The 12,316-nt window shown below is 45.7% G+C and overlaps 2 protein-coding genes across 3 annotated transcripts in view; one reads left to right on the forward strand and one right to left on the reverse strand.

Moving 5' to 3' along the window:
• The window catches only part of GABRA5 (gamma-aminobutyric acid type A receptor subunit alpha5), a 75,131-nt gene extending 65,569 nt beyond the window's left edge, over positions 1 to 9,562 (reverse strand). The window contains exons 1-2 of one of the 2 annotated variants that reach the window (XM_079972869.1): positions 9,106 to 9,562; positions 6,934 to 7,089 (exon numbers count right to left, since the gene is read on the reverse strand). In XM_079972869.1, coding sequence (XP_079828995.1) covers positions 6,934 to 7,019 — 86 coding nt within the window. In that variant the 5' untranslated portion in view covers positions 7,020 to 7,089; positions 9,106 to 9,562. Of the gene's footprint in view, positions 1 to 6,933; positions 7,090 to 8,562; positions 8,978 to 9,105 lie in introns of those variants that run through there. The other variant, XM_079972870.1, reaches the window with a different exon arrangement.
• GABRB3 (gamma-aminobutyric acid type A receptor subunit beta3) overlaps positions 1 to 12,316 on the forward strand; it is a 203,985-nt gene that overhangs the window by 53,845 nt on the left and 137,824 nt on the right. The window lies entirely within an intron of this gene.

Genomic DNA, 12,316 nt, shown 5'->3' on the forward strand with positions numbered 1-12,316 from the left:
AGCACACAGTGCAAGTAGATAAATAGGTACTGCTCCGGCAGGAAGGTAAACGGCGTTTCCGTGTGCTGCTCTGGTTCGCCAGAAGCAGCTTAGTCACGCTGGCCACATGACCCGGAAGCTGCACGCTGGCTCCCTCGGCCAATAAAGTGAGATGGGCACTGCAACCCCAGAATCGGCCACGACTGGACCTAATGGTCAGAGATCCCTTTACTTTTACCTTTATCAGTATAGGTTCATGAGTTTGAGGGGAGAGCAGCTTTGGGTGTACAGAAAAGGGGAGGGGGAAATAACCACCACACCTGCTTAAATTTGGATAGTTAGGTGTGGCTTTCAAGCATAGCCAGTGCATCACGCAGTAAATTTCTCTTCTTCAAAATTAAGAATTTTCAAGATATATATTTAGCAGCATTTTGAAGCTTCTGTCCTGATAACAAGATACATTGTGTATGTTTTGCTACAGTATTAAAAGCTGAAACTAATTTGGGAGGAACTTTCTCCATTGTTACAGCTTTGGATGGATGTTGCATTAAAAAAAAAAAAAGCCTTTTGAAGCATCACTATGCTGCAAATTTACAACAAACTTTCTTGTGGCTCTACTTCCTAAACGTTTATTTACCCCCAGGATTCATATTGTACTTCTTGGCCAAAAAATGCTATCCAAGTGGCTGGCAAATACTTTAGCTGCCTATGAATAAAAGAGGCCTCTCTGAATTCTACAGTGACTAGGAAGGCTATATATTGAATCTCTTATAGTACATTGGATTTTAGTTTACTGCTTTTACAAAATGCACTGTAAAACAAAAAGTAATTACAGAAGTGCCTGGTTGTGACAAACAACAACTCTAGGTGTCAAATGGCTTTGCTGAAAATGCTGCTTTAAATTATGGGACCCAGCCTTATGAAGATCTATAGGGCCTTTCTGAGGAATCCCCAAACATTTCACAAGCTAGTTACAAAACCGCAGCTAAACGAGGACAGAATTTCTGTGCTTTATTATGCACGTTTTCCACACATCCCTGCATTGCTGAAAGAATTGAGCATCAGGACAGTCTACAGCCAACATTGCAGTGAATTAGGAACTTCACCCCTGCAGTTGGTTACAGGGATTTGTTTGGTGAGTTTTACCAATTTTAAGAACTGCTTTACTGCAAGGATAAATGGCAGAATGCAGAAAGGCTGCCTATCCCTGCCGGGTTGGTCTTGTACTAAAACGCCTGATTTTGTTACTGTTCATTGGGAAAGCTTTATCCTGAATCATACATGAGGGCTAATTTTCCCGGTTCTGGCGTCTGCATCTGATTGTGTGTGGGTCTTTGTTTTTTTAATAGAATCAGAGAATGAAAGAAGATACAAGGCCAAATTTCATCTAGAAAATGTTGGCTTGCATTTAAGACTCATAATAGCTGAAAGGATGCAGATAGATAATTTAGTCCACTCTCCTGCTTTAAAATAGGATGAGCTATTCTGAAGGAGGAGGCTCCAAGTGGGAGCTTTGCAGATGAGCCACCAAGAGCTTTGCAAATGGGACAGCCTCTCTGGGATCACCTGAGGATTCTGGGTAGTGGTGCTCTAGCTGTTAGCCAGAATCAGGAACCACAGGCAATTCAAGGCGGACAGTCTAGCACCCTTACTGAGCATGCTCCTGGTCTCAGGTGACCCCAGAAAGCCAATCATTTGCCACTGCGTGTTCTAAAGCTCCAGATCTGCTGCATTCCTTCTCTTTGGGAAACTTGCTGCTGAGGGCAGCACACCAATCCACCCCAGTTCCTTGCCAGATCTTAAGAACTTGAGTGCCTAATGATGCTCACTCTTCAAAAGCACATGGAGAGGTGCAAGCTCCCTGTCTTGAGAAAGCTGATTCTATTCCTGAAGTGCCTTTAAAGGGGATTTGGATCAGCGGAGCTTGGTCCATTGGGGCAAATGGGGCACTGCACTTCCAGCCTCTGTCTTCCCTCAGCTAGTCTCCACCTTCATGCCTGTCATTGACTTAGCTCTACCTGCTGTTGGTCTCTCTGCCTTCTGCCCTGCCAGTCCGAATGGGCACCAGTGACCACTGATTTGCACATGGCCATGATATAGGCAGAGCAGGGTGTGTGAGAGTATTTCACATTTCCCTTTTCTGCACTTTCCCTGCCTTGCAGCAGCAACCTTTTCTCATGTTCTCCAGTGCAGAGATGCACAGCAGCCTGCATTTCTTTATATGGGAAAGACGTGGACCTTCTATTCTAAGTGGGCTGGAGAAACAAATAAGCAGAGATGTTAACTTTTTCTCATCCCTCTTATTCATCCTTTCTTCTTCTTCTTCTTCTTCTTCTTCTTCTTCTTCTTCTTCTTCTTCTTCGTCACCCTCCCCAAAGCTGCTATTTGGCTTAGTGAGATCTCATTTACTTCTCTTTTAATATATATATATATATATATATATATATATATATATATATATATTTATCATGAACCTTCCTTTCATCAACATACTAGGTTTGGAAACAGGGCACCCATTAAAACCACCTCCTAAATCATAAAATAGCAGTTAACAGATACCAAAATGCAACATCCAACAAAGGAAGAATCTTATAATAATAAAAAAAAAACCAGAGAGAGAGAGAGAAAACAGATTAAATACTCATCAATTTACAAAACTTCAAATACCCGGGCAAATAAATCTTAACTTGCCCCAGAAATGCTAACAGCATCAGTGCCTGTCATACTTGTAAGGGCACGTCCACAGACAGGGCACTACCAACTTTATTTCTTAATATCTAATTATATTAGTAGTCCAGCACTTTAACACTAAATGTGCCTGGTCCAAAGTCCCATGGCCAAGGTAAACAACTATTATTCCCTCTAGTTTCTGCTGTTCTTTTTTAAGAATTGGAAACTTCAGGCAAACCTCCCTTCCTCCCCCCGCCCCCAGCCCTCTTGGCTAAATAAGCCCCTAGCAATCATTTGCTCAGTACTCTGTTCAATATAATAATGAAGTTAAACAACACAAATACTGACAGACGCATGAACTGCAAAGCAGCAAAACCTGTGTCCTCACGTCTCTGGAACCTTATATAAAAGCAAAGACAGAGGGCCGATTTACAACTCATGTGACACGCACAAATCAGTTTTAGGCTTGTTTTGTTTGGCCTGACTTCCTACCAAGAGTCCTGGGGATTGCACTGCTACGTTCTACCTCCCCGGCTGGAGGCAGTATGACTGACTGCCAATTGCTGGGCATCACCAGTGGAGAAGGGGTTGTTGCTCTTAGGTCCTGCTTGCCAGACTGTAATGGAGGTGCTAAGATGGAAGCCCCTGCTAGATATCCCTAACCTTCCACACAGAACTACAACTACATGAATGTCCTGGGCAGATAAGCTTAATTGGTCTAGCCTTAGGGTGTTCATGCACCATACTTTACAGAGGACAGTCTCCTTTTAAAGAGCTGTCAGAGGACAAACCTCTATTTGAAGGCATCGTGTTTTTGAAAGCCCTGCCTGGGTCCAAGAACCATAAGCTGGGAGAAGAAGGACCTTGAAATTGCCCATCCACAATCAGCACCTGGACAGCACCCAGGTCACCTTGTCAGTCATCCTCACAATGGCAATGTGCATTTCTCTTTAAACTATAGGAATCACATGCATTTAAACATTATGCACAAATTTCTGTCCTTTTTATTGATGGTGTATCAATACAAACAGCCCCAAGCAAGAGTGCTAGAGGTTGGCTTCACCCTCACTCATTTTCCCTTTCACTCTTGTCTGCTGTGATCTTGGGAGCTATTGGAGAGGGCTTCCTTGGACAGTTCCTATCTTCCTTTCACATTTCTGCTCCGACAACCCTTATTCTTCACCACCCTGCTTCTTACACTACCAAGTAAGCAGAGATCAGTGTCCCAACTGCCCAGGCAACCAGAACAATATGTCACTTTCCTGTGAAGCCAGTGATCCAGCATAGCTCATCCCAATCCCTCCCAACTGGGATATACCCCACTATGAGTTTCTACTGTATTCTGGGCAATTGGCTGGTTTTGTCTACTTTGGTTTTCCATTTCTTTTGTGACTTCATCAAACAAAAATCTGAGGAGACAATCAAATACAAGGAAAACTTTTTGTTGTTCTCGTTCAAGACAAGGTCCTGAGGTCCAAGTATTTGCAACATCTGGCTTGGTTTGTTATCTAAAACATGAAACTTGACTAACCTATATTACATTGTTTTTTAAAAAATAAGATTCCTACAAAGCTCTGAGGAAAGGACAAGGGTGCATTAAAAAAAACAAAAAACTCCCCCACCCCGCAAAAAAAATCTCAGTACATTTCTGGTTAAAATTGATGTTCCACTAAAGTCCACTGGGGTTGCATTGTTAATTGCAAGAACACAAGAGTTTTCTCCTTTCCCTACAATAATCAAGTAAGAATGTAGCAACTCTGGATTTAACCTCAATGCTCACCTGTATAGAACATTACTAAAGCATTCCCCCAAGGGGTTCACCAAAAGTGTTGATTTGATTTCCCCCCCTCCACCCACCCAATTTTTCAAATGAAACTTTCAGATTCATTCAGTAGTAATTGTTCAGCATTTATATTGCACTTTTGAGTGGTTTTTCTTTCTTTCTGATCTTTGCAACCATTTTATAGGATGGGCCAGTATATTTCAATATTTCAAACAGAGAAGTGGGGGGTCAAAATAGACGTGCATCCAGTATGTAGCAGGCAGCTGTGTACCTTGCTTTTCCTTAACTAATCATCGAGGGAGAAGAGTCTGATTCCAGTGATGAAGACAGCTTTCACTCTCCCACCAAGAACTCAACGGAGATCAGGTCTCTTCGCTGCCCAAGAAAACACCCCCCCCCCATTGCTTTGCACACCTAGTTTGGCCCTGAGTCTGGAAGAGTGGCTTGCCTAAGGCCACCCTAGTGAATTCATATTTCCAGAAGTACACAGGAAAGAGTTAAGCAAATATAGATAGAAAGCAAGCCATTGCCCTAACAGTATTCCCACTTCCTTCAGCTAACCAGGGGCTTGCAACCTATGGGCACGCTTCCTTTCTGTTGATTTACAGCGATGCTGACTTTTGTGATCCCAGAGCGCTGAAATGCTGGAACACAAGCCTGGCTCTTCTTATGGAGGAGAGGGCAAGACCCCGGCTGCTCAGCTCATAAATCAGATCGGCTGCTTGGCTATATGAATCAAACAATCCTGAAGCTTGGGTTTCTCTCTTTTTTTGCCCTGAACAGGGCCAGCCCTCAGCATTAGGCAGAGGAAAGTGTCCACTGCAGGCAGCAATTGCTGGGGGGGGGGGAGAGGAGGGGGGCTGTAGCAGCAGTCCCCCCCCCCACCTACACAAATAATTAATCTTCATTCTCTCTCTCCCCCACCAAAAATAATAAAAGCATGAAGAGGATAAGGCTACACTAGTAATCCTCTATGGATAAAGACTACAAAATTATGGGGGAGGGGTGGAATTGTTCATAAACATAGGATATATTGCAACTTATGAAAAAATACTTATCCCTGCCCCCAGAGGAGGCAGACCTCTGTACCTGCGGGAAGGGCAAGCAGCAGAGTTGCACTAGCTATTTGCTGCATTTACTTATCTGAAATAAAACATTCCTTTAAAGCTAATTCTGCATATGTCCAGGAGCAGTGCTATTTTTCTAGGAAAAGAGGTGCTGGAGCTCACCATGAACCTCTTATAATGGCAATGGCACCCATCTGAGAGGTGCTGGAATTGAGTTTGGCTGGAAAAAAGCCCTGTCCAGGAGTACTGTGGACCTTGACTTGGAAAAGTGCTATTTGCTGCTGCTCGGGGGGGGGGATGTCTGGGACTGCCCTTGATGGTTGTTTAACCTTCTTTTCCCAAGCATCTTACTCTTTCCATCAGCCACCAACCACAAGGGGAAGTGGAGAAGGTGCCTTCAGGCAGAGGTCGGGAAACCAGGGATCTATGGGGCTTGCAGACAAGCCCCATAACCCAATGGGAAATGATGCACTGAGAGTGTCATTTGCCAGTGACGAGGGGACTTGCTCTCTGATTCACCATCTTTTGTAGGAAGGGAAGGGAACAGAGGAAGAAGGAGGGCCCAGGGCATTTGAGTCTCGCCCTGTGTGTAGGAGGACTAGACCAAAGTCCAGAAGGGGTGATCCATTCGAGTAGAAGGAAGGCTGACATTTCTGAGCTTCCGCCTCCCATATTGTCTACTTGCCACATCCCTGTTCCTAATGCAATCACTGTAGCAGTAAACTCAGGCCACGAAACATGCTCAGAAGAGTTAAAACAATGTGCTTAGGCATGATATAATGGGTCAATAGCCTGGGGAACTGAAGGTTGCTTTGCCCATTTCCAGAAGGGACAGAAAGCAGGTGTGTAAGTGACGCCCCCTTCAAGCCGATCCACGAAGTAGGGACTTGTGCATCTGCCTTGCTGCCTTTCGGTGTGATGCACAAGTTTTGAATACACATGGAGCATGTGCACTTCACTAATGCTTTAATTCCCCTTTCTGGAGGGTTCAAGCAGTAACAGGGAAAGCTAATGAGCAAGTTACTCATGCAATTATTTTGCTTGCTTTATCGTGTTTTCAGGCACACAGTGAACTGACTGGCTCACATCCCTGTCCCTTACAACTACATATATTGAAGAAGAAATAACAATGATGGCGACAGTAAAACACTCTGCATGTTGTGTGTCTGGTATTTTACATGAGCTCAGAAATATCCTTATATATTAGGTCCATATTGTTGCTATTTTACACATGGGGGAATTGAGGCTGGCAAAACCACAATCCTGATCACTCCAAATCCAGCATTCTCTCATTGTACCACATCCATTTCTTGGTATCAAGTATGCATTAGGATGCTTCTCTTAACTCCTTAGAACCAATTGTTTCCATTCATTTAAATAATAATAATAATAATAATAATAATAATAATAAGCATGTTACATATGGTAACTTACCCAAAATGACTGGCTAAACTCATAGAAATGCTGAGCAGAAAGCAGTTTTTGATCATGATAAAACCAGAGAACATCCCATTGTCCATTCCCAGTGAAATTATTAATAGAAGCAGCTGATTTTGCAGGGGTATACCTTTCGCCACCTTTGTTCTGAAACTGCAGAGGACAAGAGAGGCAGAAATGCACATAAGTGTTAACTTAAAGACAGTAACTAGGTCAGATATCAAGCAATACACCGCACATCATTTGTCTAACCCATTGGGGAGATATTCGAAACATTCCTCAAAGACCCCAAATTCGTTGAGAAGTGGAATTTACATAAGGTTGTGTGAGCATCTCTCTCTACATGAAGGATGTCCAAGTGTATTCGGTTACCCTGAGCTGCTTGGATAATGAGGACCCCAGCGTATTCGGGATCTTTTGAGGTTGCAACCAGTTCCTATAATTAAGTGCCTTTCCATAGATGTATTGATATAGCGATAGATCTGATCTGTGAGTCGCAAATCAGGCAAGGAAGTACTTGCCCTGCTCACAATGGAACATCCATGGCAAAACAAATGTGTGAAAACTACAAAATAGGCACTTAACCTTTCCTCTTTTTAATTATTATGATATGCTAGTGTGTGTGTGTGTGTGTGTGTGTGTGTGTGTTTACACACAGACACACTTCCCTCAGATGCCCTTTGTCTCACCTGGCTATGTTCTTAACCGCAAGAAGCTAGCTGATAACACCCTGGAAGTCAGAGTACACACATAAAGAACGGTACATAGAAAGCAAAGGCCTCATTTGCTTTGAAAGCCCCTTAACGACACACTAAGGAGTTGGGGAAATGGGGAGGGGGGCTGGCATGGCAACAAAATACCTGCTTGCAGGACTGACTGGTATTCCTTTATTTGCCTGCCTGCATACCTGCCTGTCTCCCCGTCCCCCCAAATATTAAAAAATCTCCTTATGACTGTATGCGAGGGAAGCATCTCTCCCTTCTCTTCCTGATCTGTCTGATCGGGATGCAGAGGTGACAAAACAAAGCAGCCTTTCAACTCTGGGCTCCTTTCCTCCCCCCCCACCCCACCCCCCGCACCTGAGACTAAAATAACCCTGCACTCCACCGAGCCATGCAATGGAAGCTGCGAAGGGAGGTTCTCCTCCGTTTTTCAAAGTGCTGTGGCGACCACCGAGCCCTAAGCAGAATTCAGGTGACCAGCGAAAGACACCAGGAGTGGAGATACGACCTGGCCCTAAGTATAGATGATTTTTTTTAAAAAAAAATTATTTTTTTGAATCCTCCTGGTGGAAAAGAGGGTTCCTTGCCTCCTCCATCGAACTGGTCCAGATCTGGACCAGCGGATGTCTCTCCCGCTTCACCTCCCTCGCTTGGCCAGAGAAAGAGGGCACTGCAGAGCCGCAGCAGTCCCCCTTACTTCTCAGCAAAGCCTCTCTGCCACTGATCTCTTGCCCGGGGATTCACACGCAGACCCGCGCAAACAGCCTCATCCCACTTTCCCACCACCACCATCACGGCCACCACCATCCCCACCCCAAATCCTATTACTCTCTGCCTAGATCTCCCTGCCAAGTGTGCATGCACCCCCCCCTCCATCTTCTGACCCAAGGAAATGGCTGTGTACCCGTGGCCGGATCCACGCAGGACAGGGTGCCTTGCAGCCCTTGTTGCTGCTCCCGCTCCCGCTGCTGCTGCTGCTGCTGCTGCTACTGCCTCTGCCGCCGCTGCTGCAATGAAGCCGATGGAGCGCCCGGTTCTCCTCTCGCGCCTCGCCGCGCTCTCCAACTCCCGCAAACTCCGGCGAAAGAGCACAAGTGCGGCTCTGCCTCCGGCTCCATCGCTCTGGCCAGCCGGGACAGAGGCGGGGGAAACCCTCCCCGTCCCGACCCCCCACCTTCAACCGGCGTCCGCTGAGCGATCCAAGCGGACGGATGGAGCGCAGCTGCGCCAGAGCAGCCAGGCCAGCCAGCAAAGTTTGCCTCCCTTCCCGACCTGCTGGCGGGCTTGAGGAACTGGGGGGTCGCCTCCCCCGAGCAGATCCACCCTCCCTTGCTCCCTTCCCTAGGTTCTCCTCGCCCACCATCCCTGCTCTCCTGCGGATCTCGCCTGCTCCGTGGAGAAGCGCTCACCCAACCGCGAGTTCGCCGTGCAGCCAAGAAAAGCTTACCAGCGCTGGTCCACCGCGTGGATTTCGCCTCCCTTGCTGCTCTGCTTTTGAGCTGGGGTTGCCGCGGTGATCCAGGCTTCTCTCTTAACAGAGCATCTTCCACCTCGGCGCCCAAAAAGCGTGGTGGTGGTGGTGGTGGTAGCGGCGGGGGGAGTCTAGAGGGGAGTCAAAGGTAAAGATCCAAGTAACAACCCCCGTTTCCAAGATTGCTTGGATGGCTGGGGGGTGTCTCTTTGCTCCCCCTCGATCTCCCCTGGTCCCCTCCGTCACCCCTAGTCTTCCCCTCGTAAAATCCACATGGCTTCTCGCTCGGCTTGTAGTCGAACGGCTGCCAAGCAGACGCGCGCCAGCAGAGGCCGCTGCACGCATGGCAGAAATAGCCCAGATTAATCACCGAGTCCCTTTCCTTACACAGGAGAACTCGAGACTGCTAAGGCAAGCGCTTCCTAAATTGTGCTGTTTCGAAGGAAGGGGATTCCGAAGGCAAGGGATGGCTTCTTGCGTGCTGAACTGGGGCTTTTCGGTTTGGGGAAACTTGAATGCAGCGTAGAGAGGGAGAGATCTTTCATTTTGTCCATGCGCGCACACACAGGAGAGAGGGCATTTTCAGTATGCAAAATGATTTCCAGCCTTTTTTTGTTCTAAAAAGTGCTTGCTTAAAACTGATGACATATTTGTTGCATTTTGTAGTGGTAGATATGTGTTGCCGCTGCTAGGATGGCAACCCTGCTCAATTTACTTCTGAGTAAACATGATTAGGATGAGGCTTCAAATGCACGTGCAACTTCACCATAGTTAATCAAGGTTTCTTGGCAACGGGGTCTATATAATACATATGTTTACATGTGAACATAAATGTATACATGCAAGCAATGCAATGGGTGGAACAACCTTGAGATGCAAACACAAGATGATAAAGGTGATTTAAACAGATACTGGTTTTGATCCATACTTAGTCATGCTTAGAGTGGGCCCACTGAAATCAATGGGTTTTGTGTTAGTCATGGCTAATGTAAGAACCATTTATTTCAATGAGCCTACTCTAAGCAAGATTAAGTTGGGAGCCAACCTAATATTTACTAATAGCAAAAGGATGGTGTTTTCTGAAACCCTGTAAGAGGTGAGAATGTCCTTCGCTTCAGTGGATTGAGCTGTAGGTCAGACAGCTGATTCTCACCACCTCACCCCACCCAATAATAATAATAATAATAATAATAATAATAATTTTGTACCCCGCCCATCTGACTGGGTTTCCCCAGCCACTCTTGGCGGCTTCCAACAAAGATTGAAAATACATTAAAGTTGTTGCTACCATCAAGTTGCCTTGGGTGAGTTCCATTCTTCTTACAACTTCTTTACACAATTCCTCCCCTGCAAGCATTTTACAGAAGCAGATATCTGGACACCATCATGAGAAAAGGACATGATGAAGGCTGAGAGAAGAAGAAAATGGCACACAATGCAGGAAGTAATTTCAGCAAGGGAACTCAAACTTTGTATGTCCAATAACACAAGTAGAAACCACATCAGTGGCAGATGCTTCATTACAAGGGGTCTTAATCCTAAAGATGTAAGCCCAACCACACTTAACCAAGTCTCATTCAACCTAGTGAGCATGTTCATGGGTAAACATTGATAGGCTTAGGCTATAAATCACACCTGCACTTTCTGAAAAAGAAATCAGAATTATCTCTCACAAACGTCTGGATTTGTGCACATCTGTTGTTGTTTAGTCATTTAGTTGTGTCTGATTCTTCATGACCCCATGGACCAGAGCACGCCAGTGCACATCTAGATCCAAGCAAATTTGCGCTTGTTTTTTCCTTAGGTTGCAATGTTTTCACTGTTCCTGCCAACTGTGAGAAGGAGCAGAGAGATATGGCAAAGACTGAGCTCTGTTCCCTGAATGCATGCACACGAGTAAACACACACACAAATTGTGTTTCTGAGATTCCACCTTACATTAGGTTCATGTTTCCCAGTTTGGAATTATGTTGTTGTTGTTGTTGTTGTTTGCAGTTAATTGAGCCAGATGGTTGCTTTTGACAAGAATACAGTTGAGATTCTCAGAATGCAAAAGTCTGTGTCCGGTATTGAGCATCACATTTTGCAGTTCAGCTGCATGATACACAAAGCAGTAGCTTTGTCGTGGTTGCCCTTGCCCTCCTCTGGGCTTCATTCTTGCAGCTGTATGGCTTGGTTTCAGCACAGTGGAACGAAATGCCTGGCCCTGTTGCTGAGGCCTTTGGACTTTGTAAAACAACAACAACAACAACAGCAAAAGGAGTTCCTCTGTACGTGTACAGAGCATATTCCCTTGCTTCAACCACAATCTGCCTTCAACCATCACACATGTGGAATTAGAATACAAGCTAGCCTGGTTTTGCATTTCCCAGTGTCCCCACAGTCCTGGCCTCTGTTTCCTCTCTCAGCAGTCCTAACACAACACCTTCTAGCTGCTTCTCCTCCCCATCACTGCCGCTTTTGGCTCTTGTCAACTCTTCCATCCCTTGTTGCTTCCTCCTTTCTGGTCTTCTGCTGGTACCTGGTTCCTTCACTGCATCCCTAGACCTGACCTACAGTATCCAGAGGTCCTTCAAATGGAGCTCCTGCTACAGTGAATGCTGAATGCTCCCCAGATTTGGCTACCTTGTTGGCATCTCTAGGGCTTCTTCATATGTTCTTCAGCTCTTTCCATGTTGCACTCTCTCTCCAGATATGTAAGCTATGAACTGATCTCATTGTGTAGAAGGCCTCTGTGCTAGTGGCCAGGACCATAGCGCCATGTCACAGCATCTGCTTTGCATGGAGAAGGTCCCAGGTTCAAGCCCTGACATCTCCAGGTTGGACTTCGCCTGTTTGCCCTAATGGTATAATTTGGTATGAGGCAGCCTCCATTGTTCCTAGTGCTAGAAGAAGGCAGGAAAAGCTCATCCATGCTGGGGAAGTGCTGTAGCTCAGTGGTTGAGTAGATGCTTAAAGAATAATAATAATCAGGGCTTTTGTTTAGCTGGAACTCACCGGAACTCAGTTCCAGCATCTCTCAGGTGGGCGCCAATGCCATTCTAAGAGAACAAGGGAGGCATTCATGGTGAGTTCTGGCACCTCTTTTTCTAGGAAAATAGCACTGGTGATGATGATAATGATCTATCCCATCTTTCTTCTAAGGAGCTCAAGGTGGCATATATGGTTCTCCCTTCCCATTTTAACT

The sequence above is a fragment of the Podarcis cretensis genome (genome assembly GCF_951804945.1).
Source record: "Podarcis cretensis genome assembly, chromosome: 4".
NCBI classification, from domain to species: domain Eukaryota; kingdom Metazoa; phylum Chordata; class Lepidosauria; order Squamata; family Lacertidae; genus Podarcis; species Podarcis cretensis.